Genomic DNA, 25,628 nt, shown 5'->3' with positions numbered 1-25,628 from the left:
AATAAATATTATATTAATTATTATTTTTCATATTTTTTAATATACCTTGTAACATTTTCATCTCTTGAATTAATGGATAGAGAAACGAATTAAAATCTTGAGGTTGTTTTGGCCCTGGGATTATTAATGTTACCATTAAATTTTCTTTTTTTACCCTTAATTCTTGAGGCAAATTATTATTTATAAAAAGAAATACCCAACAGTCATCAGTTTTTTGTCGAAATATTTGATAACCGTCACAAGATGCAGTAAATGCAACATCTCTAGGATCGGGAAAATATGCATCATTTAATAACTCTTTATAAATCAGCCCATCAAAAATATCACCTATGTCCCTATGAACAAGATCTCCTATATTATTAGTATAGTTATCGCCTATATAATAATTCTTTGGATCTTTTAGAGTTTTTAAATTGAAGCTTTAAACGCTCAATTATAGAGACAAAAGGTAAATTTTTTCTTGATTTACCATTACTATAATATCGGTCCTCTTTACAAAATTTACACTTTCTTTCATTTTCTAAAACTCCTACGAACGCACAACATGAATTGACACACATATCGTATATTTTTGGTTCAATTCCTACTATCGAACCAAGTATTTTTTTTATTTTATTTAAGCTCATTTTATTTCTATTGAAAGCTTTATATATATTATTAAATGCAGCTTCAGAAAAATTAAAATTTGATTTCACATATAAAAGCCTTAATCCTTCAAGCAATTCATCAGAAATAATTGTATTATCTAAAAAATTTATCATTATTGTTAATAAATAGTTAATGTATTTAAATACTATTAATAATTTATTTTGGAATTCACCTTCTTCATTATTAGCATTAGAATTTATGTTATCAGATTCTGATTCATTTTGAGAATCAGAAATTGAATCATCATTTTCATAATAATAATAATGATCATTTTCATAATTATTAGTTTTCTCATTTTCTTCATTTTGGAAACTAAAATCATCATTAGTTTCTTCTGGAATTTCTTCATTATCACACATTTCCATATATGATCGTTCATTTTCTTCTTCATTATCACTTGTCACCATAAATGATCGTTCATTTTCTTCATACAAGTCTTCTTCACGTAAGTTTTCTTCGTATAAATTTTCCTCTTCAGAATGATAAAAATTTTCTTCAGGATGAAGTCTTTGGTATTCATCTTCTAGAGCTTGTGCCTCTTTTTCTTCTAATAAATGTCGAGCTACTGTTGTCCTATGAAGTACTCTTCCCTTACCATTTGATAAATTTAAACAATGTTTACATTCACACTTAGGCATAATTTCAATTAGGAAAAAAATATATTTATTTAATGGTTTTTTAATTTAATAAAGTTTATTATATGTATTTGGAGAGTTTTATCACATATAATTTGTTAGTACTTTCTTTGAATTCGCTTTCTTTATATATATATTTGAGAGTTTGGTATATTATCCCGACACTCTAAATCCCGACATTTCATAAGCCCGACACTTAATAAGCTCGAAATACAAATATCGAAATGAAAAATCTTGAAATTTATTATAACTGATTTCATAATGTACGGGACTTAGCAAATTTTAAAGAACTCGAAAATATTCGGTAATATTCGGTAAAGCTCAAAATAAACTCTAAAATTAACGTATAACATAATTACATTATATAGTATATACAATTATACTTTATACTACGCCATCATATATATGTGTATATATGTCCCGTGTTATATATCTTTTCTACAATAACCCTAGCCGAGTAACCCGAGTACCCGACAATCCCGACAATAAATGATGGGCTGAGATCCGTCCTTTTAAAGTGTTTGTGCCCCTATGATCGCTACATATAGGCAGGTCATGTTTCACATTGTTTCACGTATCTGTTTACACGGGGGACGTACGCGATTTTAATTTATCACCTGATGTTAATAAACCCCAGTCATCATAAAAATCTACGTATTTTTCCTACTTTTTTCTCTTTAACATTTATACGTTTACGATACGTTCGATACTTTTACGTGACTATGAGCAATAATAATGATCTCCAAGAACAATTGGACCTTATCAAGAAACAAAATGAAGCTTTATTGGAAAAAATAAAGTATGTGTATGAAAAATAAGGATTTTTATGCAACTCTTCATAAATTTTATTAAAAAAAAATTTATTTTCAGTTCTCTGGATAGTACTTTTTCGTTTCCACAACAATAACAAGTTATAATAGACCTTCTACAGCGTTAAGTTTCCAAAGGCCTTCCTCCACAGCGAGTACGCGAAGACCCTCCACGTCATTCACAGCGAGTACGCGAAGACCCTCCACGTCGTCGTCCATAACTTCTGTTGCTGTAAGCCCTTCCACATCATTCACAGCGAGTACGCGAAGACCCTCCACGTCGTCGTCCATAACTTCTGTTGTTGTAAGCCCTTATTATTATTACTGTATTTAATTATTTAAGTTATTTATTTATTTTTTAAATATATCATTAAAAGACACATAGTTTTATACAAAAGCCAAAAAAGAAGTATATTTCAAAAGCTGATATGTTAAACGCGTTAAATATTTCGAATGAAGTGTATACGACATGTGTGGTGCGTATATACATAAATAATTTGGTTATACAAAACAAGACTTTAATAATCAATAAAACTAGGCTGCAATGCGCATATGCGCTGATTATCAGCTTGAATACAATTATGCCTATAAAGACATTCCTAAGAACATTTTATTCAAAATAATCGAAAAGGTAATTTTTATTTGTTTTATAGATTTTTTTTTATAAATATAATGAAATAATAACCTTTTCTTAGTTTAAATTAAGAACGAAAGACTTACATATACCGTTCGGCTTTAATGATTGGTTTGCGTATGAATTGTTAAAAAAACACGTCCAACATGTCCGTGAGTATATTTGTTTTTTCTTTTTTTTTTAAAAAAAAAGAAAAGATCAAAAATCTAATTTATATTTAATTTATATTAATGAAAGGCGATCATAAAGCCAAGAATAGAAACGGATATTTTAAGAAAAGGAATCAAGACGAGGAAGAAGAAGAAGTTAGAAATGAGGAACAAGAAGAAGAGGAAGAAGTTAGAAATGAGGAACAAGAAGTAGAGGAAGAGGAAGAAGTTAGAAATGAGGAACAAGAAGAAGAGGAAGAGGAAGAAGTTAGAAATGAGGAACAAGAAGAAGAGGAAGAGGAAGAAGTTAGAAATGAGGAACAAGAAGAAGAGGAAGAGGAAGTTAGGAATGAGGAACAAGAAGAGGAGATTAGAACTGTAATAATCAGAATTGAAGGAAACGAAGAAATCCGAAATAGAAATGAAGAAAATGATGTTGAAGACGAAGATCAAGGTATAATTATATTGTAACAAATCAACCGTAGGAAATGACTTAATTTAATGTTTGTGATTAATGTTTGTGATTTTTATTATTTAGCAAAAAAACGAACCGGAGAACCTATGAAAAGTAAAATTTTTTTTTATAAAATGATTATATTTTAATTTAAATAAAAATAATTAAATGTATTTTTTTTTCTATTAATAGAGGATTCAAACAACAAACGATTGAAAGTTACAAGTAAAATTACAAGTAAAAAAATTTTTTATAATTAATTAATTTAAATAAAATAACTTCTAATATTTTTTCTTATTTATTACATTAGACGGACGGCCTGCGTAGAAGACCTATGGCCGTTAATAAAGAAGAGGTCAATCGTAGTGCCAGTGGGGTTGTTAGTACCAGTAATAAGAACAATAAAAAGAAAACCAAGAAAAAATAATCATTTACTTTTTTTTATAAACTAAAATAAAAAATGTTTTAAATTTGTAATGTTCGCAAATAATCACCAGCCTCTATAAAAAATTTCATACGTTATAGCGTATTTTCTATAGATTACGGTATTTTTTTATATTATTTTTATTATAAATTTTACAACTTTATGAACTTTATATTAAATACTACATTTTAAACCCATATGTTTATAATGTATACTTCGACACTAGTATGCACTACCCAAAAATTTACTGATGTAAAGAAAAATTCACAAGAATTTTCATTAATACTGTTTAATTTTTAAGTTCAAAGTCCGATTGATAATACTGTTATACTGTTTAATTTTTAAAGCTCAATTATAAATCAAATTTAATAAATTAGTATTAAGATTTTAATTTAAAGATTAAGCAGTATCAAGGAATATTCTCGCGAATTTTTCTTGATCTGCTTAATTCTAATTAGCTAATTTAGTACTAATGTTTTAATTTAAAAATTAAGCAGTATCAAGAAAAATTCGCTCGAACTTTTCTTGCCATTGTTCGAAGTATACCATTGTTTTTTTTTTAAAGCAATTGATTAAACAATGGCAAGAAAAATTCGCTCGAACTTTCTTGCTATTGTTCAAAGTATATCATTGTTTTTTTTTAAAAGCAATTGATTAAATAATGGCAAGAAAAATTCGCGCGAACTTTTCTTGCTATTATTCAAAGTATATCATTGTTTATTTAAAGCAATTGATTAAACAATGGTAAGAAAAATTCGCTCGAACTTTTCTTGCTATTGTTCAAAGTATACCATTGTTTTTTTTCAAAGTAATTGATTAAACAATGGCAAGAAAAATTAGTTCGAATATTTCTTGCCATTGTTTAACTCAAGTCTATTATTGTTTTTTTTAAAGCAATTAATTAAACAATGGCAAGAAAAATTCGCTCGAACTTTTCTTGCTATTGTTCAAAGTATATCATTGTTTTTTTTTAAAAGCAATTGATTAAATAATGGCAAGAAAAATTCGCGCGAACTTTTCTTGCTATTGTTCAAAGTATATCATTGTTTATTTAAAAGCAATTGATTAAACAATGGTAAGAAAAATTCGTCGAACTTTTCTTGCTATTGTTCGAAGCATACCATTGTTTTTTTTAAAGCAATTGATTAAACAATAACAAGAAAAATTCGCGCGAACTTTTCTTGCTATTGTTCAAAGTATATCATTGTTTTTTTAAAGCAATTGATTAAACAATGGCAAGAAAAATTCGCTTGAATTTTTCTTGCCATTGTTCAAAGTATATTTTTTGCAAAAACCAAAGCCCTTTAAAACGAAATATAGCCAAAGCGCAATTAATCCGCAGTACTGTGATACCACAATTAATTGCATTATTGCGGAATTGCGAATATCTGATATATGAACTTTAAACTCCGTAATATCTGCAATCAATACCCAGAACAAATGTTATGCCAATTACTGTAAGCCAAAGATACCGCGGTTCTATATGATCACGTGAAATTTATTTTTGAAATTTATTTATACATACAGTTTACAGTAGGATCGGGGAATTAGAAACCGTGCCCAGAAAACGGGGCTGCTTAAAAACCGAACCCAGAAAACGGGGCTGCTTCTTTTGTGCCATTAATTTGGGGCTGCTTAAAAACCGCCCCAGAAACGGAGCTGCTTAAAAGGAAACCTATTACATCATGATTTAAACAAATTATGTATATATATATTCTTTGTGCCATTAAAAATTAATAACAACTTTCGAACAATACATACGCTCAATACAATACATTCTTTTGCTATTTAAACTGTCTTCCTGGAAATAATTAAATAATTTTCTTTTTTCATAATTTTTCATAAATTTTCCTCTATCATAAAATTTTCCTCCATCATAATCATAAATTTTCCTCTATCATAATCATAAATTTCCCTCGTTCATAAATTTTCCTCCATCATAATCATAAATTTTCCTCTATCATAATCATAAATTTTCCTCTATCATAAATATAAATTTTCCTCTATCATAAATTTTCCCCTTTCATAAATTTTCCCCTTTCATAAATTTTCCCCTTTCATAAATTTTCCCCTTCATAAATTTTCCTCTTTCATAAATAAATTTTCCTTTTTCATAAATTTTTCTCTTTCATAAATAAATTTTCCTCTTTCATAAATTTTCTTCCGAACATTCTTACTTACAAATGATGAATGTTAATCAAGAAGTCGATCAAGAAGTAGCAACAAGTCAACATCAAGAGGTGAATGTTCAAGAAGTAACATCAAGCCAAAATAGTATGTAGAATCATATATATAATTTTTATAATTATTAAATAAAATTTTTATTAAGAATAAACGTTTATTTCTGTTTCAATTCTAGAATCGAACATTGTAAAATTTGTTGTAGATATAAATAAAAATATGGAAAGCCTTGGTATAAATTCTCTTAATATATCATCAAACCAAGAAGCAATTTTAGATAGTAAAGAATTCGGAATTTTTAAAATACTTTTCAATAAAGAAGAAAATACAATTTTACAAGCAGCAAATGTAGCCCCGGGATCTAGTTCAGTAAGTTCATCAACAGCAAGAACCACTGATTTAAGATCATTCTTAACCGCGCCGGCAATCAAAATGGCAAAAAATCTACACAAACTCCTATTATATTTTGATAATCTACCAACTATTCCTCCTACAATGAATTTAAACAATATTGACGTTAAATTGTATATTAAAAAGTTGTTAGAAAAGTTAAGTACTTTAACAAAGGAGGAGTTTGAAGCTGAAATTGAGAATCAAAATAACAAGGATTTTTTAAAAGTTTATTATTCAGAGGAGGAAGAAGAGAAAGTAGTAATTGATTTTCAGAATGAACTAAATTTTCCTGAAATCATTTCAGAAACAAACCTCTTAAAGCTTGATTCAGATTTTGATATTATAAAAGAAAATACTATAAAAACGTTAGTTAATCATTTAATAAAAGTTTATGACAAGATTCTTGAAGAGCATATCGAAACGGAAATAAGAAGAAGAAGAAAGTTTAGGGGATATGTAAATTTTCTTATGATATATCAAAAAATAGAGGTTTATTGTAATTTATATAAGACTAGAGCTAGGGGAGAGACGATTAAAAATCAAACGAATAAAAAAATAATTGAATATAGCAGTTCTAGCAAATTTAAAACTCAAGATATATCAATTTTTATAAAAACAGGAAAGAGAATTGAAAAGTTAATTAGTCTTTCAAATCGTGAATGGGGAATTATTGACGCTTTTCCAAATTTAGACATAAATTTTTTCAAATCTACAACAAGTAATGCCGCGTATGAAGTTTGGCTCAAACTCATTGAGACTGGACTCATTATGACCAAAGAAGAGGGACAAACAATTTATAATTATAAAAAAATTGAAGAGAATTATTTAAGGGAATATAAGCTTCAGAGAATATATAAATCGATTCAAGCGAGTGATCATGATGATACTGGTTCTCCGAGATACTACTTCAACGAAGATGACGACGGTGATAATGATGAAATGATGATTGACTAGTGATTTCATTTTTTTTCTATTTTCGTTTTTTTTTGGTTTTTTGAATATCTCTATCTATTAGAGATCCTTTTTTTTTATAATTCTAATAATTTCAACTGGGTTTTGTCGGGCGATTTTTTTTTTGGAAAAATCTATTGTGTTATAGTTAAGGTCAGTGTGCGTTGGCATTATAATTGCGTTTAGGGACAGTACGTTGAATTATAATTACGTTAGGATTAGGGTCAAGATGTTTGGTTTATGGGATTATGTAATAAAATCATTGTATTTTAACAGTTAGATAATTTCTTTATTAATATATAATAAAATACATTGCTATAGTTGAAATTTTATAGTGACAAATAGTTATTCATCACCATCTGATTATGGTGATAAATGGTAATTTATATAAATGACGTGATATAGAATTTGTTTATTTTATTTTATTTTATTTTAAGGATTTTAAGGTAAGCCGAGGAGAATACATTGATAATTTTAAGCTAATAAATTATAAAAACACACAATGTAGAATCGTCGCCCAATAAATCGAGCCCTGACTAGAATTATATAAAAACTATTCTAAAACCCAACTGAAGTAGAATAGGTAATAAAAGTAATAAAACGCACAAATAAACAATCGAACAACAAGTGCAGACCCGTATTTTCCTTTCAACCCATAAGATAAGGTTGCCACCTGTGAATACTGTAAAAGGTGGAGTGGTTAACGCTATTTTAAGTTGTTAAATTTGTAAAAACAAAAAGAGAACAAATCACATAATAGTGAAAAAAAAGAAAAACCTAAGTTATTATATAACTATAATACTATATATATAAAAATACGAAAAATTTCAATACTATAAAGTGGTGAAAAAAGAGGACCAATATATCTATAAATATAAAAAAGAGGGAGAGCATCTAATAAAATGAAATTATTAGTTCGAACAAAAATTAGTAACCAAGGCTGAATCTTCAGTAAAATGATGAAACCTTTTCCTCATATGGAGATTGTAATGCAAGTCCAAATTAAAATTCCTAGTGGCTGACCGTTTAAGTTGACGAGGCGCCTGATGAGTAACATATTCCGGTTCATATAGTTTATTATGCCGTACTGTGAGAGCAAGATGGAGACCGCTTTCGTCCATTGTTTCTTCTAAAATTTGTAACTGTTTGATATTGAAATCAGGGGTCGGTAGCGCGACCTTTTTGTTTCTTTTTCCTTTTGTCGGAGGTAAGGAAGATGATGCAATAGGAGAATGTTGTCGTCTCAAGTATGTGTGATAATCATAACAAACGTTTTGATAATGAGTAAGAGCGATAGTCAAATTATCGCGATAGAGAGCGATTTCAGTAGTAGTCTTCCCATTGAACTTTCAAATCGTCGATGCGTGTCGCAAGTTGAGTTTCGCGATCTCGTGTAGCTTTATAGCTCTTATTGCAGCAATCCACTGTTTACTACCCACTGTTTACTACCCACTTGTCTTGTAAGGGTCGAAGGGTTTTCTTTTCATTATGAGATAACGAAGAATGTAGCTTGCCATCCTTATACATGGGCTCTTCGGGAACAAACAGATAGGAACGGGATTAGAAACCGTATTAGCTTTATCCGATTTTTTTTAGATTTCTTGGTCGTGGCGGCTTTAATAGCCTCAATTTCAATAATCCACTGTTTGCTACCAACTTTCAACGGTTGAAGATTTTTCTTATCTTTCTTAGATAATTTAGAATATGTAAGACCACCCTTGTAGATAGGTTTATCAGGGATAAATGGGATAAGATGGAGGGGAAATTGACCATCTTTCGAAGTAGTATTAGATGAAGAAGAACCAGAGGGATCAGCAAAAGCAACTGAAGTATTGACGACAGGTGTTGAATTATTGTCGTCCGTTGGAGATTTAATAATGTTGTCCTCGATCGATGATGATGCCATTTTGTTATCTCATAAGACGGATCAAATATAGATCCATGGACATTTGAATCGAAGTATTTAGCAATATAGTAGTACTTCTCGTTGCACTTCGGGTAGTGTTGAGGATTCAAGGAACGGTAGCTGAAAAGTATAGTAACGCTGTAGTGGAACCTGAAATTTCTTCTTATATTTCAAATGCATAATCGGCTTTCTGAAATTTTGTGATTGTTGAAATAGGAAACCTTTCTTTTTGACGCTAAAAGTTTATCTTCAAGTGAGGCGTCAGCTGTAAGATCAGACTTATGAAAAACTTGCCTACATTTGCGTTCAAATCGTGCTTGTTGTCTTTTCCGGACATTTGGATTGTCGCTGTTTTGAAGATTAAAGTTGAAAAACCGACCTTTTTTCATGATATTGTCGATACTGTTAGCGCAATATTGCGATTGAAAAGAAATAAAATCCTTTTAACTCCATAATGTCCGTATTCGTTTCATTTTCCACATCTGCTATTTCTTCTCTAGTTTCTCGATTGATTGTACCCTTATTTCACTTTATTTTATATTGAATACCTTCGAGTAATTTTTGAATTTATGAATTGTACAATCGTACAATCGTTATTTTCGTTCGTTTCTCTCTTTTCTATCTTCTCTTTTGCATAATGCAAGGTCGCCTCGTCCTTGAAACATAAAAACATTCTATCTATTGTAATGATTTAATAAAACTATATATTTTTGTGAAAATTTTACTATTACGTTTCGAATCAGCTCTAACGTTCTTTATACTCGGCATTTTTGATCACATGTTTTATTGTTGGTGTAACCCGATCAGCAAATCAATCAATCAATTCACTCCACTCCGCCACAATGCATATAGGCGCTGTGAAACAAAAATAGCCATTTGCTTACATGCATCACCCCCAACTTCTGGCGTTGCTATGCTCCTTAAAAGAGCAGTAAAAGGCATATTCTTATGCATATTCTTATGCTTCGACCCAACATATCATTATGCTCGACCCAACATATCATTTAAAAGAGCAGTAAAAGGAGCTTCGGTGACTTTTAATTGTTTACTGTATTCATATTGTATATCTTATATATCAATACGTTTTTCTCTAATAGTTTTTATAATGTCATGTTTAGTAACAGCTAAGGTTGAAAAACTTTTACTAGAAGGACCTCTTGATGCTATATGTTCTGCTACCGTTATATACCAGACAATGAACAGAAATGACTTACTTCCATATGAAGAAGTTATAAAAATAGTAGAAAGTGCGGTTAAATCGTCGTTAGAAAGAATAAGAGATTTCCAACGAAAAGAAAGTGTGATGGAGGTTTTAACGGAGGTTAGTAATAATAGGCGCATTAATATTCGTTATTGTGCAAACTGATGAATTTACGGCAGTGTAATGTGTTATAGTAGTTTTGGTTGTCACTGCCGAAGGTTGGGGGATGCCGGCCCAGAAGAGCGATGTTGTTAGGAACAAATCCTTTAGATGTCGAGGGTTTCTGCTCTCCTCTAGCTGTGCGTGACTATCTTAGCTATTACATGATTGTGCACGTGCAGCAAAATTTAATATTCATAAAATTAATGTGGTCACTAACTTATATTATATCGATATTTGCTAATTAACTGTCGTAGATGAAAAGCGGATATAAAAGCATATTAGGATTAAATAAGATCAAGGTGTTGGATACGGTACAGTATTTCTTAATATATATATATATATGGATTGGAAAATCTTATCACGATCTAATCAATCATAATTTCAGAATAAGGAATCAACGCCAGATACTACGGAGGAAGAAATAAAGAAAAATATTGAGATGTTAAATGAAAAGCTTAAAGTATGTGTTTTTCTATTTTTTATAATCATACATACCAATACTTATAAAGGTATTCTCTATATAGCATCCTTTGGATGATGATGATGGGCATCTCTATAGCGCCCTTAAGAAAACAGTTGAGAATATCGTTCTTTCAGATCTTACGTGGCGAGATCCTGTAGCAAACATGGTTCTAAGCGATAACTCGTATATAGTAACAGGATTACATCGCAAATTAAAACCAATCTTTATGGTGAGAAGCAATTTAGTGTTATTGGATGAATTGCATTCATATACTCATTCTTTTTCATTATAACAACAGGAACCATGCAATAAAATGAAATGTACTCCCCCAAATTAGTTGTAAAAAAATGTGAGGATTTCTTAGAAAATTTTGAAGTATTGTCTACTCATAAAATCGTGGAAAATGCCAAACACGATAATAAATGGAAAGAAGATGATTCTGATCTATTAAAAATAACAGGTCGAATTTTAGATGTACTGTAAGTTTTTCAATAATAACTTCATTATATAAATAGTAATTGTATGATAACATTTTCCGATATTTATTTTACCTAGTGGCGAAATATGGAGTAGTCCAATTTATGCGACAAGTACTTCCCGTAATAAACAGAGCGAAGGAACTTATATTACCGATGTTATAGTCCCTTTACTTCGTGCAAGCCTGGTGAACCTATCAAATGGTTATATCTGTACAAGCATGTAAGTAGTCACGTGATTACTATTTTAACCATGGCTCAGATACTTAGTGTGTATTTTTATCAAATTTCAGTGCAGAACGTCAGAGTATTGCAAGCAAGATTCGAAAAAATAAAGGGATCGATGGAGAACGAATCGGTAAAAAACCCGATATTATGGGAATAATGAAGCAAGACACAAATGATATCGAGTTGATTTATGTTGAAAGCTCTCGCATTACATGTAGCGAAAAAAAAAAAGATGATGATGATGTAAAATTGTGGAGAGAAATGATAGACGGGACAAGTGCTATAAACGCATTATGTAGACCGGCCGGTAATGAATTTGGAGTTGTTGGTATTCAAATTGCTGGTTTAGATATGCGATTAAATGTTTTGGTAAAGGATCTAGGTGGTATACCGCGATATTTCCATCTTGATCATGCTGAAATCCCAATATCGCCACATTTAACAAACACTAAATCCCTTATACGTGTTTTATTGAACCTAAGGAACGTTATGATTGTAAATAAAAGTTTAATAACGCAGGCGTTATTAGAAAACCCACCTCGTAATACTAGTCAAAGTACTACTGTCAGTACACCAGATAATTCCATGTATTATAATAGTAATTCCATGTATTATAATAGTAATAATAACTAGTATTAAACCTTAATTAATAAATGAAAATCACATTACATACAATGCTGGTATATATGAAATGAGTAAAAAAGTCTCAATAAACTTCCTTTTAGGTTTTTTTTTCGTTTTATTTCTTTTAGAATAAAATACACTAAGCCATCGTGTCCTGATGTCGAATGTTTGATTGACGTCGAATCAACGCTCGTCCGATGTCATCTCGATTCGCATAATGTTTGTGTGACGTCAAATAGACACCTGTTCGATGTCATTTCGATGTTTACTTAATGTACACAAGGCGGGAAAAATAAACATTTTTCGACATTAACTTAATATTGAAACAATGTAAGTGCGATGTTATTATTCGATGTCTATTTGTTTACTAATCGTAGTTATTCGATGTCGAATCGATATCACTACGATTAGTAAACGAATAGACATCGAATCAACGTATTTAAGTTCAACTTAAAGATGTCGAATCGATTTTCATCACGACATCATGGTGACGTCTGATCAATATAGAATCGACATTGATTTTATATCGACCGTAACTCTAACTGAAATTTCTGTAAAGTAATTTACTAAGGTTTTAATTTAAAGATTAAGCGGTATCAAGAAAAATTCGCGCGAACTTTTCTTGCCATTGTTCAAAGTATATTATTGTTTTTTTTAAAGCAATTGATTAAACAATGGCAAGAAAAGTTCGCTCGAACTTTTCTTGCCATTGTTCAAAGTATATCATTGTTTTTTTTAAAGCAATTGATTAAACAATGGCAAGAAAAATTCGCGCGAACTTTTCTTGCTATTGTTCGAAGCATACCATTGTTTTTTTTTAAAGCAATCGATTAAACAATGGCAAGAAAAATTCGCTCGAACTTTTCTTGCTATTGTTCGAAGCATACCATTGTTTTTTTTTAAAGCAATCGATTAAACAATGACAAGAAAAATTCACGCGAACTTTTCTTGCTATTGTTCAAAGTATATCATTGTTTTTTTAAAGCAATTGATTAAACAATGGCAAGAAAAATTCGCTCGAACTTTTCTTGCTATTGTTCGAAGCATACCATTGTTTTTTTTAAAGCAATTGATTAAACAATGACAAGAAAAATTCGCGCGAACTTTTCTTGCTATTGTTCAAAGTATATCATTGTTTTTTTAAAGCAATTGATTAAACAATGGCAAGAAAAATTCGCTCGAACTTTTCTTGCTATTGTTCGAAGCATACCATTGTTTTTTTTAAAGCAATTGATTAAACAATAGCAAGTAAAATTCGCGCGAACTTTTCTTGCTATTATTCGAAGTATATCATTGTATATTTAAAGCAATCGATTAAACAATGGCAAGAAAAATTCGCTCGAACTTTTCTTCTTGTTATTATTCAAAGTATACCATTGTTTTTTTTTTTAAAGCAATTGATTAAACAATGGCAAGAAAAATTCGCGCGAACTTTTCTTGGATTGTTCAAAGTATACCATTGTTTTTTTCAAAGCAATCGATTAAACAATGACAAGAAAAGTTCGCGAATTTTCTTGATACTGCTTAAAAATTAAAAAAATTAAGCAGTACCAAGGAAAATTCGCGAACTTTTCTTGTCATTGTTTAATTTATCGATCATGCTTTCAACTATACAGTTAAAAAGTTAAACTGTTAAAGTTGAGCGGTATCTTAACAATCGTAATTATCGGACTTAGAACTTTTTAATCATATTTCTGATCAAATTATGCACATTTGTGGTTATTGTATAGATTATTGTATAGGTTGTATAGGACTATAGGCTATTTACCGTCTTTTTCCGGGTTAATTAAATCTATAATGTAAGAACAAAATTATTGGCTGATCAGTGTTGATTACCACGTGAAAATTAGCCAATAGATGATTGCAGATCATTTGTTTTTGTAACGTGAATAATATAAGTTTGAAAAATACAAACTCTTTCTTTTATTTTGTTTTTACTTTTTTACTCAAGTTATTATTATCTCAGATATTACATTTATTTGTTTTTTTTTATCATTGCTTTTTCAGATATTACATTTATTTGTTTTATTTTTATTATTTAAGAAGAATTGTGAAGTTATAATAGTTTTTTATATTGGTTAACTTTCAGTTATTACTAATTATTTATTTTGATTTCTTGAACTTTTCTAATATAGACATGTTTATATACTTAATAAAGTAGGTACAGTCATTTATTTTCTTTTCTTTTTTTTGTCTTTATTTATCCTTTTCTTTTATTACTACTAGTTTTGTCTTCTTTTAATCATTACTAATTTTATTTTACTAATTTTATCTTTTTATTACTACTAATTGTATCTCCTTTTTATTGCTACTAATTTTATCGCTACTAATCTAATCTTTAATAATTTCATTCTTTTGTTACTACTAATTCATCTTTAATTACTACTAACTACATCTTTTTATTACTACTAATTTCATCTTTTATTAATTTTTTATTACTACTAATTTTATTTTTTTATCTTTTTTATCACTATTAAAATTGTACCTTCTAACTTTTCTATATCTGATTATAGTATTTTTAATTTAATAATAAAATTTAATAATTATAAGGACAAATTTTCATGTTAAATATATAAATATATAAATATATATTATATATAAAAATACCGTAGTAATAATACTTGCAAATATGATAAAATATACGTATATTATGCTGTTAGCAAATAACCACCAGTATAAAACATACGTTGCACACTGAGACATAATACTGTTCGCAAATAACCACCAGTGTAAAACATACGTTATTCGCAAATAACAGCAAGTATAAAACATACGTTATAAACTGAGGCATCATGCTGTTCGCAAATAACCACCAGTATAAAACATACGTTATAAACTGAGGCATAATACTGTTCGCAAATAACCACCAGTGTAAAACATACGCTATAAACTGAGGCATCATGCTGTTCGCAAATAACAACAAGTATAAAACGTACGTTATAAACTGAGATATAACACTGTTCGCAAATAACCACCAGTATAAAACATACGCTATAAACTGAGGCATCATGCTGTTCGTAAATAACCACCAGTATAAAACATACGTTATAAGCTGAGGTATAATACTGTTCGCAAATAATAACAAGTATAAAACATACGCTATAAACTGAGGCATCATGCTGTTCGCAAATAACAACAAGTATAAAACGTACGTTATAAACTGAGGCATAATACTGTTCGCAAATAACCACCAGTATAAAACATACGCTATAAACTGAGGCATCATGCTGTTCGTAAATAACCACCAGTATAAAACATACGTTATAAGCTGAGGTATAATACTGTTCGCAAATAATAACAAGTATAAAACATACGCTATAAACTGAGGCATCATGCTGTTCGCAAATAACAACAAGTATAAAACGTACGTTATAAACTGAGGCATAATACTGTTCGCAAATAACCACCAGTATAAAACATACGCTATAAACTGAGGCATCATGCTGTTCGTAAATAACCACCAGTATAAAACATACGTTATAAGCTGAGGTATAATACTGTTCGCAAATAACAACAAGTATAAAACGTACGTTATAAACTGGAATACCATGCTGTTCGCAAATAATCACATACGTTATAAACCGAGATATAATACTGTATATGAGTATAAAGTATACAAATCTTCACTATTTAAAAATACCGTGTATATAATACGGTGTGCAAAATACCGAATGTATATCGTATGTGAAAATACTGCTAAAATACTTTAATGATACTGTAATGATACTGTTCGCAAAATACGGTAATACCGTATGTTAACCGTGTCCATATTTTTTATAGGGCATTCTTCCCAAATTCTTTCTGTAGACTTATTTTTTAAAGGCAATGTTAAATTGCGTATATTTGTCGTTTATATTCCCCTACAAATGATCTTGTTCTTCATTACAAAGTCATTGATCAATTAATTTCTCTTATTTCCTAAACTTCTTCACAAAATTTTCACCATGCTATTTGCGGTGATTTTAATATGAATCTGGAGAAATATTACCCTATATTTTTGCACCAACCTCAAGTTGCTGCTAAACGAATTCACAAATTATTTCATTATTTGCTTTCTCATAATTATGAGAATTGCACCCCCTTAACCTATCCGGTACCTTAGGTACTTATCACCACTTGGACACTATTACCCGTATTGACTTTGTTTGGTCTTGTCCACTTCTTCGCCAATATATGTTAACAGCTTCTATTTTTGATGCTCATAATTTACACATTTCTGACCATAACCCTATTATTACATATTTTGATGTTTCATTATTATCAGATGCTATTAAATCTGCACGAGCTCGTCAACTTGGTCGTAATACTCGATGTGTTTTTAAATATGATTCTATTTCTACCAAACAGTAGACTGCTTTTGCTAATGTTTTGGATAAATTATGTCCAATTGATCCACTTGTTTTTAACGCTTGGCCTCTCAATCAGAAGTGTGAATATTTTCATTCTAGGATTATCAAAGCTGCTAATTCCACCTTACCTTCAGTTACTGTGGGCAATACTTATGTTCCAAAGAAGCCTAAAGACTTGGAAAGTTTATGCCAGTCTTATAGATTTTTGTCTAAAGTGGCTAAAACTATCCGTTCCCTTCATAAGACTCCTATCTCATATTCTACGCATTAGGAAACCAAGTGGTCTTCATATTATATACGTCTTAATAATATATTATCCCTTTATAAATGAACCTTTGTTACGCCTATTATCCTTCCTTCTCTTCTTCGAGATGAAAGATTTGATGATTTTGCTAATTTGCTTCATATGTTAGAAAATATGACTTTACTTTTGCGAAGTCTACTTTTACTTAAAGAAAAAGAATTCCAAGCCTCCTCTATTTAGGCAAAAATTGATGCTCAGAATAATAACTTTACCAATAATATCTCCACTTTTATTGAATCTGCCTTGTCACGAACTAGATGACGAATCGTTCTTGATCGTGTCTTTATTGATCATCCAACACACCCTACTTTATTAACTTCTCCAGATGCCATTGATCAAGCAGTTGTTGAACATTTTCAAAACTGTGTTCCAATTATCTCCACTCCTCCTTCTTCCATACAGGATTTGCCTGATCGATGGTCTAATGCTTATGCGTCACTTGCTGATGTCTCTCCAGCTATTTTTGATTCACTTATGGATCCTCCTACCCTTGATGAATGGTCCTCAACAATTTCCTTCATGCCTAATGATAAAGCCCCAGGTCCTTCTATGATCTCGTATGAGATGTTAAAACACCTAGATCCTTCTGCTTCTGCTCTGCTTTTCAACTTAATTTGTGCCTGTTTATCAGACGCAAATATCTCTAATTTATGGAGACAAGCTACTGTCTTTCCTATTCCCAAACCGCATAAATGGAAGTGTCAACTCAAAAATACTTGTCCTATTACTTTATTGGAGGTGATTCACAAGGCTTTGGTTAAACTTTTTTACAATCGTCTTGCTCCTTTGCTCGCCTTCCACTATGTTCTTCAAGATGGTAATTTTGCAGGTCTACCTGGAGGTTCCTGCTGTAATCCTATTATTACTCTGGAATCCATTATCCATGATTCAGTAGTCACTAAACAACCTTTATGAATCCTCTCTCAAGACATCTTAAAAGCATTTGATTCTGTGAATTTATCCATGCTGCGTTTTGCTCTTCAATGTTTACGTCTGCCAGAAAATGCTATTCAATTCTTACTTTCTTTATTTATGTCACGTTCTAATCGTGTCATTACTGCACATGGCCCTACTCCGCCATATAGAGTTAGAATTGGTATAGACCAAGATGAAATTATCTCTCTACTTCTATGGGTTATTTATTTAGACCCTTTGCTCACAGCTCTCAAAAATGAAAAGAAAGACCCTTATCGTTTGGTTTCTCCAATAGCTTCATATACTGTTTCGCCAAGTTTACGTTCTTTTGATGTTCTAGAGGTTAACAATTTGGTATTTATGGATGATTCTACTTTGATCTCTTCTTCTAAAGAAGGAATGGAACATATGTTGTCTATTACTGAAGAGTTTTATTGTTTGAACTAGAGCTCCTAATGAGTCGAGTTGAGTCGAGTCACGAGTCAAAAACCTTAATTTTAAAGTACTATTTATTAAGTTAGAATATAATTAAACGAAAATTTACAATTATGCGAGTCAAAAATGCGAGTTTATGCGAGTCATTTTCGGAGCTCTAGTTTGAACAATACATCAGCTAACCATAACAAATATGTTTTAACCACTAATGCAATTACTGTCTCTCAGGACTTATCTCCTATAGCCTTTAATTTATTGACTTCAATCACTTCATCACTCAACTCTACACCCAACATTACTGTTACTCCTATTCCTATGTCCTCATCTTTCCGTTTCCTGGGAGTTTAGTTTAATATTAATGGCTCTAGGAATTTTATCCGATAACAACTTAAACGAGAATGTCAGTAATTCTTTTTCTGCAACTCTTCGCTTTGCGAAACTGAATGTCCAACAAGTGGTATATCTTTATAATACTGTTTTAATCCCGAAATTGGATTATTGAATGCAAGTTACACATTTATCTGAGGCTGAATGTTCCGCTATTACCTCTTCAGTTCGTGCTTTAGTTAAACACAAGGCCAAATTATCACGTTCTGTTCCTAATGTGGTATTATATTTAACACAAGCCCTGGGTTTGATTAATTTATTTTCATTTCAATGACAAAGTCATTTTACTAATTTATTTTTGTTAGCAAATTCTTCTTCTGTTTTTATGAAATTACTTTTTAATTATAGGTTGCGATTTATTCAATTTTATTGTTTAATTCCTATTTCTCCTTTGATGGTTTTGGATTGGACTTGTTGGTCTTCTCTTATAATTTTTAAACAAGATTATATCGCTAATACTTTAGCCTCTTTGCTTTCAACTTTCTTCCGTCTGTTATGAACTAATTTATCACCTGTGCCTGATTTAACCTACCCTAATGGCCATACTCTTATTTATCAATGTCTTTCTTTGGATGTATTCAAGGCCAATTTAACAAGACTTCGTAAACGTAGCCTTTTTTACCTTTCGCAACTTTTGACACCCCAGGGAACACATTTATTCTCTTGGTCTGTCATATATGCTAACTCTATTCCAAAGCGTGTAATGCCCGTCTTTCCAATTGGTACGAAAATCTCTCTGTTAATGTCACGAGGATTCCGGATATCTAATATAAAGGTCATAATGGACTTTTGGCCAAAAACACCCCTTTTTGCTGAAACTCAAAAAATCGTTTTGTGTAAATATCTCAGCATCCAGTAATTCAATTTTAATGAACTTTTTTTTATTTTGTAGCCCTCATTTAGCTCTACAATTTAAAAAAAAGTTCATCAAAATTGGACCACTGGATGCCGAGATATTTACAAAAAACGATTTTTTGAGCTTCTGAAAAATGGGCCAATCTGCCAAAAGTGTGACTTATGACCTGTTTTGGAGATATCCGGGGTCCTATGTCACGATTCCCAATAAACCTGGTTTATTGAAAGATCGATTTATGACTGAACAACGACCTGTGAGCCAGATTGCAAAAGAACTTGCTCCTTGTATTCCTTTTTCTGGTTATAAGAAGAATTGGATTGTCATGATGAATGATGATGGCCTCCCTATATTTGGTAAACAGATTCAAATCCAACTCAAGCATTCCACTTGTACTATTGTACATTGGATTTCAGACTGCTTATCTCGTCCGAGCGACTTCATTACTCTACAACCTTGTCCTGGCTGCATCTTGAATATCAACAAATCCTCTTATATAAAGAAATCGGTTACTACCAGTTCTGTGTCTTGTTCTTCTTCAGTCTCTCTTCGTTGGTCATGGATTTTGCCTATGAAGAAAACATCCATTATGAATCACACATCCAGCTTGACTGTTACAGTGTTATGGGCGGAAATTATGGACTTTGTTACTTCAATTTATAATCCTTCAGTTCGCTCAGTGCTTGCTGCTGATATTCCCAATATTTTTCTTGATACTGTTAATATGATTTCGCCTACTCCACATTTGCTTATGGCTGGCGATGTTGCTGCATCATCATCGGTCGTGCCTTCTTCAGATTTACATTATACCTTTTACACTGATGATTCTCTTATTAATTTAGGAACTAGTGATATCTCTATGGGATGGGGCTGGGTTCAAATTGTCAAAGATTCTGGCTTTCAAGCGGGGTATTATTTACGATTGGCCTTTCTCTTCTCAAGCCGAAGCTGCTGCTATTTATGCTGCCTTATCAGCCTCTCCTGTCAACTCTGTTGTTCATATTTATACAGATTCACAGTCTTCCATCGATGGTTTGAAACATTGTTTCTTATCTGATTATTCAGATTCTCGTCTTTATTATAAAACTACCAATTTTGAACTTTGGACCATCATACAACAACTGATTGTGAATAAACAACTTTCGGTTTTGCCTTTCAAAGTTAAAGCTCACTCTAATTTTTATTGGAATGACTTCGCTGATTCTCTTGCCAATTCTGCCATACATCTGACGACGCTGTTCTCATCTCCCATCTCGATCTCGTCGCAGTTCATGATTATATTATGATCTATGATGACATAGTCTGTAAATCCAACCCAAGACATCTTTTTAAACAATATCACCAGATGTTGTATATGAAAGATCTTTTAGCTCTCTCTCGCTTCCGTTTTATTTCTCTCTTAATGGATCCATTTTGATATATGGTTGATTGGGCTCTTACCTGGCATACATTAATATTCCAACCTAAATTTGATAATTCTTTCACCAAGGAGAATGTCTCTAAACATCATACGCTAAAATTTCAACTTTTTCTAGAAGACTTACCCACTTTGGAATTACTGAAAAAAACACGACCTGATTTATATGTGGAGATTCTAACCTGTCGTTCTTGTGAAGACCATTTAGAAGATTTTATGCACTTATTTTTATGCAAAAAGTGTCGCGTTAAATTACACCAAATTTTAACATCATACCTCCACCACCTTATCCAAAAAATTAAAGAAGCGGGTGATAATGCCAATTGCGATTACTCTTTTTTAGTTGATAGAATTACTTCCCTTTCTTATTGGACTTTCTCATCTAGTAACTGGTCTTCCTATAGTCTAGTCCATGGCTGTTTTCCTACTGTCTTTCTGGAAGTTTTTGAAACCCTAGGTATTTCTTGCCTCACTGCTATAAATGTGGTTGCCGCCATACATAACAATTTTGTCAACAAATTCTGTAAACAAATTTGGCATCCGCGTTCATATGATAAAGGATTATGGGAACATGCGATGAACATTACTTCAACACTCAAACAATCTTCAAGGCCTAAAGGTTTGTCTAAATCTTCTTATTTACCTTACTCGTCTTTACCACCTCTGTCCCATATTGATTCACGTGACTCCAGAACTGATTGGTTAAAAAACTCGATGCAATATGGATTATCTTGGTTTGATCACATTTCAGGTTTTATGGGTCGTCTAACGGTGCTACTTAATAATCGCTTTTGCAGGATGAAGTGTTGATTTTAATAGTGGGCGCGTCATTCGTTATTTTGTTAGCATAGTTGCTTCTACTTTGGTTGGAATATATCAAGGGAGGAGATCTTGAAAGTGTTAGTATTAGCGAATTTTTTTTTGAATTTTCTTTTAATTTTAATTTCTTCCTAGGAGACTATATAGCTTTGTTTTTAGTTAGTTTTTATTTTATTTTCTTTTTTCTTATATGTAATTTTGTAAAGTTTAATAAATAATTAATAAAAATAACGGCTACTATGCCATGTTTGACCGAAAGTATGACTTATGATCTGTTTTGGAGATATCTGGAGTCTATATATATATATTTTTTTTTAAAAAAAAATGTTGAATCATGTACCATTTTATTAGAATATATTTGGACTACATAATAATCACAATATTCTATGAATGATATTTCCAGCTCTAGGTCAATCTGATCAAACGAACATTAGATATATATTATATTACATAAGGCTATGATATATTAAACAATAATCATAAATTGAAAGCCAAATGATCAACATAATTTATAAGCTGGAGTTTTGCACACCAGATCTTAACTTATAAACTACCCATGGGCAAGAATAGAAAAAATATATAATATATATTAATTATATAATACTTTACTATAATTATTTATTATAATAGATCAAGAAAATATTTTGATGGACTGATACTATTGGTTTTGAAATTCAATATGTTAAAGTTTAACAAAAGCAATGGTATGATAATAGTACTTACAAATATGATTTGAAGCCATCCATCCCCCTAAAATTTATATGCTAAATATAATAATTAAACTAGTATTTTTTGAGATTTAATTGTTTAATATTTCTATTTTTAATTTTTCTAGTTCTATAAAGAAATATTTTAATTAGTTTTGATAGTATGACTAAGGTTGCTTGTCTAAACCTCTTCAAAATTCTACGATTAGTTTTGTTAAAATTTTACTATAGATTTATTATAGTTTCGGCAGAGTTTCGGCAGTTTCGGCATTTATAATAAGTTTTGGCAGTTTCACCTTTTTCCAAAGTTTCGCCAGTTTTTTAATATAACTTTAATATAGTTTTGGCAGAATTTCGCTTTTCGGCGAAACGCCATCTTGCCTAAACCCCTAGGTTTCGGCAAGTAACCTTAAGTATGACAGAATAAATAGTATTATTTAGTTATAATGTGAAAAAGGAAATAAAAAGAATTGTAAAATAAAAAAAAAGTAATAGAAATTAAATTTGATAAGGAAAGTAGAGAAGATGGAAAGGATGAAAAAAATGAAGAGGATGAATTGAATAAAAAAGTAGAAGAGAAATTTGGTAGAAGAGTAGAGATAGGAAAAGTAAAGCCAAAGAAAAATAAAAAGACTAAGCGTAGATAATTCAAATAGAATAAAAAAGATAAAACAAATATAAAAGTATAAAGAGCAAATATGAAATGAGGAGTAAAGTTAAGTATAAGAAAAGAAATAGAACAAATATGAAAAGCAGAAGATGAATTAATTAGAGGAATTGATATAAAATACAAAACTGATAAAAAAGAATAATAGATATACAGATATTGAGTATATAATATCAAATTGATACCTTATTATTCAACTTATATAAACATATGAATTTATAAAATTATTAATATTTTCTATTATATCTGCAATATCTTTCTAGGCAATTTCTCATAAAATTGTTTAATTATAGCATCAAATTTTTTTAAATACTTTTCTTTTTTATCAGTTGTTTTCCACCTTCAACAAATATAACAAATGATTTTAGTTTTCCTTTCAGCTTGTCTATTAATTCTGAAAATGACATTTTCTTTTCAAACTTAATAATTCCAATAATTTGACACAATCCGTTATAGTCTTGAATAATTTCTTGCTATAGATCGAAGTAAAATTGCAATGAAGTTGCTAGGCCAAAATCAATAAGATAGAAATGACCATTTTTCTATATAACATTTCATATAGCTACATCTCCATGTGTATAACCATAAGTATGTATCTTCTTTAAGCATGATAATAAATCTAAAATTATTTGAAAAATTGTATAATCATCTATATTACCATTATCAGAAATCCATGATTCCAGAGGTAGTTCCACAAAATCGGTTAGTAAAGCTAGAGAACCTCTTATTGTATGACCTTCAAAGAGAATTTTGGGAATACAAAAAAGATCACTTAGTACATGCAATACTGATATTTCAAACTTCAATCTTCAGATAAAAAAAGTGATCAATATAGTAAGTTTATTAAATATAGTATAAGATATTCTCAGGATTAATTTACCTTTAAAATAGCATTCTTTATTTCATAATTATATACTTGTATCAAAAAAACTATACACTCTTTTCCAGTTCTAAGGTGAGATGTAATCTGCACATAGATATAATTTCCAGATTTTAATTTAATATAAATATTCTCTCCAATGAAAGAAGTCAAGAGACTTTTAGAAGAAATTGATGACTTATTCATATATATATATGTATTATCTTTATTTTTACTTAAAGTAATGATAAATTATAAATTTATTAACAATCTAGTATAAAACATACAGATTTATTAATATCACTAAATACAAATTAATAAATTATAGTATTTAATAGTTATTTGACATGAAGTACTAAGTAACTGTTATATTTGTAATAAGCAATATGATTGGTGAGATTTACTAAACATAGCTCAGTAAATTTTACTAATTATATTTTTATTGCAAATATATGTCAGGCATAACAGTACCGCAATTATGAAATCACATTGTACTGAGTAATGGTTTTATTAGACTTATATAATAGGTATTTTTTATACAACTTAGTATAAACTGGTTGTATTAATATAAATAGTATATAAATTATTTTACTAATTAGTAAATGCCTGATAAATATATTTTTATTTATAATTATATTGGTATATTGCACATTTGCACATATTCATCCTTTTTTTTATTAGATTATCAATAATGACTAATTAAGCTGGCAATAATATTGACCAAATTTATTATAATCACTTACTAGCATCACTGGCAATATCAGGCACTTCTACAATAATGTGTATAAGATTTTCAGGAGGTGCTTAATTTTCAAACCAGTAAGTAACAATTTTTTGCATATCCTTCATTAGATAAACATTATCATTCTCATTCTTATAATCTTGAAGTGTTAAGTTTTGAATACAGTCAACCGCTTGTTATAACGAAGCCTTAGGTTCCAGACCTCAACTTCGCTATAGGGCTATAGTGAAGATTTTAAGAGATTTGATTGGTTAATTCGTTATAGCAAGGGGAAATTTATTATAGTTGTCTGAAAAATTCACTATATCAAGGGTTCGCTATATCAAGGTTTAACTGTATTAGAAATTTGGTTATCATTAACAGAGTTCTTAAGTTTCAAAAGTTTAAGTCTATCTGGAGCAAAATTATTAAACTCAGGTTTTCTGGCTTTCTTGATAACTTTTTTAAGCTCAGAAATACGGTTATTTCTTTTTATGGTAATTTCAAAAATAGTAGCAATTCTATGAACAAGTAACTAAAGGTTAATAGTTGTTCCAGAAATTGTAACTTTAGATATTTTATATGTTATTATATTATTATTTGTATGAGAATTTTTTTTTGTAAAAAAGGAAAATTTGGAATAAAAATTGATTGTTGTATAGATTGATTTAATCAGTTACACAATTAGTTTCGTTATTATAATTATGATGTACACTGGTCGAAATCAAAACTTTCGACCGTTAAGAGCTTTCGGCATAATTTTTGCCGATTGGTCATGTGATTCATCACATTTTTTGACCAACGGCAAAAATTGGTAAAATCAATCACAAATCAACTGATACTGATTGTTAAACAAA

The 25,628-nt window shown here is 30.2% G+C and overlaps 5 protein-coding genes across 5 annotated transcripts; 4 read left to right on the top strand and 1 right to left on the bottom strand.

Annotated features, from left to right (window-relative positions):
• Window positions 1-2,005: 2,005 nt before the first annotated feature.
• OCT59_006746 (uncharacterized protein) lies at window positions 2,006-3,656 on the top strand (the record flags this gene model as incomplete). Its single annotated transcript, XM_066141480.1, has 9 exons — window positions 2,006-2,082; window positions 2,204-2,396; window positions 2,470-2,568; window positions 2,631-2,723; window positions 2,788-2,878; window positions 2,964-3,329; window positions 3,414-3,443; window positions 3,522-3,566; window positions 3,640-3,656. The coding sequence occupies 9 exons, from the start codon at window positions 2,006-2,008 to the stop codon at window positions 3,654-3,656; spliced, it is 1,011 nt and encodes a 336-aa protein (XP_065998261.1).
• Window positions 3,657-5,939: 2,283 nt separating this feature from the next.
• Window positions 5,940-7,281, top strand: OCT59_006745 (uncharacterized protein; the record flags this gene model as incomplete). Its single annotated transcript, XM_066141479.1, has 3 exons — window positions 5,940-6,027; window positions 6,113-6,303; window positions 6,472-7,281. The coding sequence occupies 3 exons, from the start codon at window positions 5,940-5,942 to the stop codon at window positions 7,279-7,281; spliced, it is 1,089 nt and encodes a 362-aa protein (XP_065998260.1).
• Window positions 7,282-8,189: 908 nt separating this feature from the next.
• Window positions 8,190-9,184, bottom strand: OCT59_006744 (uncharacterized protein; the record flags this gene model as incomplete). The annotated part of the gene is made up of 2 exons (XM_066141478.1): window positions 8,190-8,624; window positions 8,936-9,184. 2 exons carry the CDS (start codon window positions 9,182-9,184, stop codon window positions 8,190-8,192), a joined length of 684 nt encoding a protein of 227 aa, XP_065998259.1.
• A 1,105-nt stretch (window positions 9,185-10,289) lies between these two features.
• On the top strand, window positions 10,290-11,302 carry OCT59_006743 (uncharacterized protein; the record flags this gene model as incomplete). Its single annotated transcript, XM_066141477.1, has 4 exons — window positions 10,290-10,505; window positions 10,802-10,846; window positions 10,933-11,007; window positions 11,072-11,302. 4 exons carry the CDS (start codon window positions 10,290-10,292, stop codon window positions 11,300-11,302), a joined length of 567 nt encoding a protein of 188 aa, XP_065998258.1.
• A 26-nt stretch (window positions 11,303-11,328) lies between these two features.
• OCT59_006742 (uncharacterized protein) lies at window positions 11,329-12,347 on the top strand (the record flags this gene model as incomplete). Its single annotated transcript, XM_066141475.1, has 3 exons — window positions 11,329-11,489; window positions 11,566-11,709; window positions 11,780-12,347. The coding sequence occupies 3 exons, from the start codon at window positions 11,329-11,331 to the stop codon at window positions 12,345-12,347; spliced, it is 873 nt and encodes a 290-aa protein (XP_065998257.1).
• Window positions 12,348-25,628: the final 13,281 nt, after the last annotated feature.

Source organism: Rhizophagus irregularis, chromosome 14 (assembly GCF_026210795.1).
Source record: "Rhizophagus irregularis chromosome 14, complete sequence".
Taxonomy (NCBI): domain Eukaryota; kingdom Fungi; phylum Glomeromycota; class Glomeromycetes; order Glomerales; family Glomeraceae; genus Rhizophagus; species Rhizophagus irregularis.
This window is presented reverse-complemented; position numbering and strand designations above follow the sequence as displayed.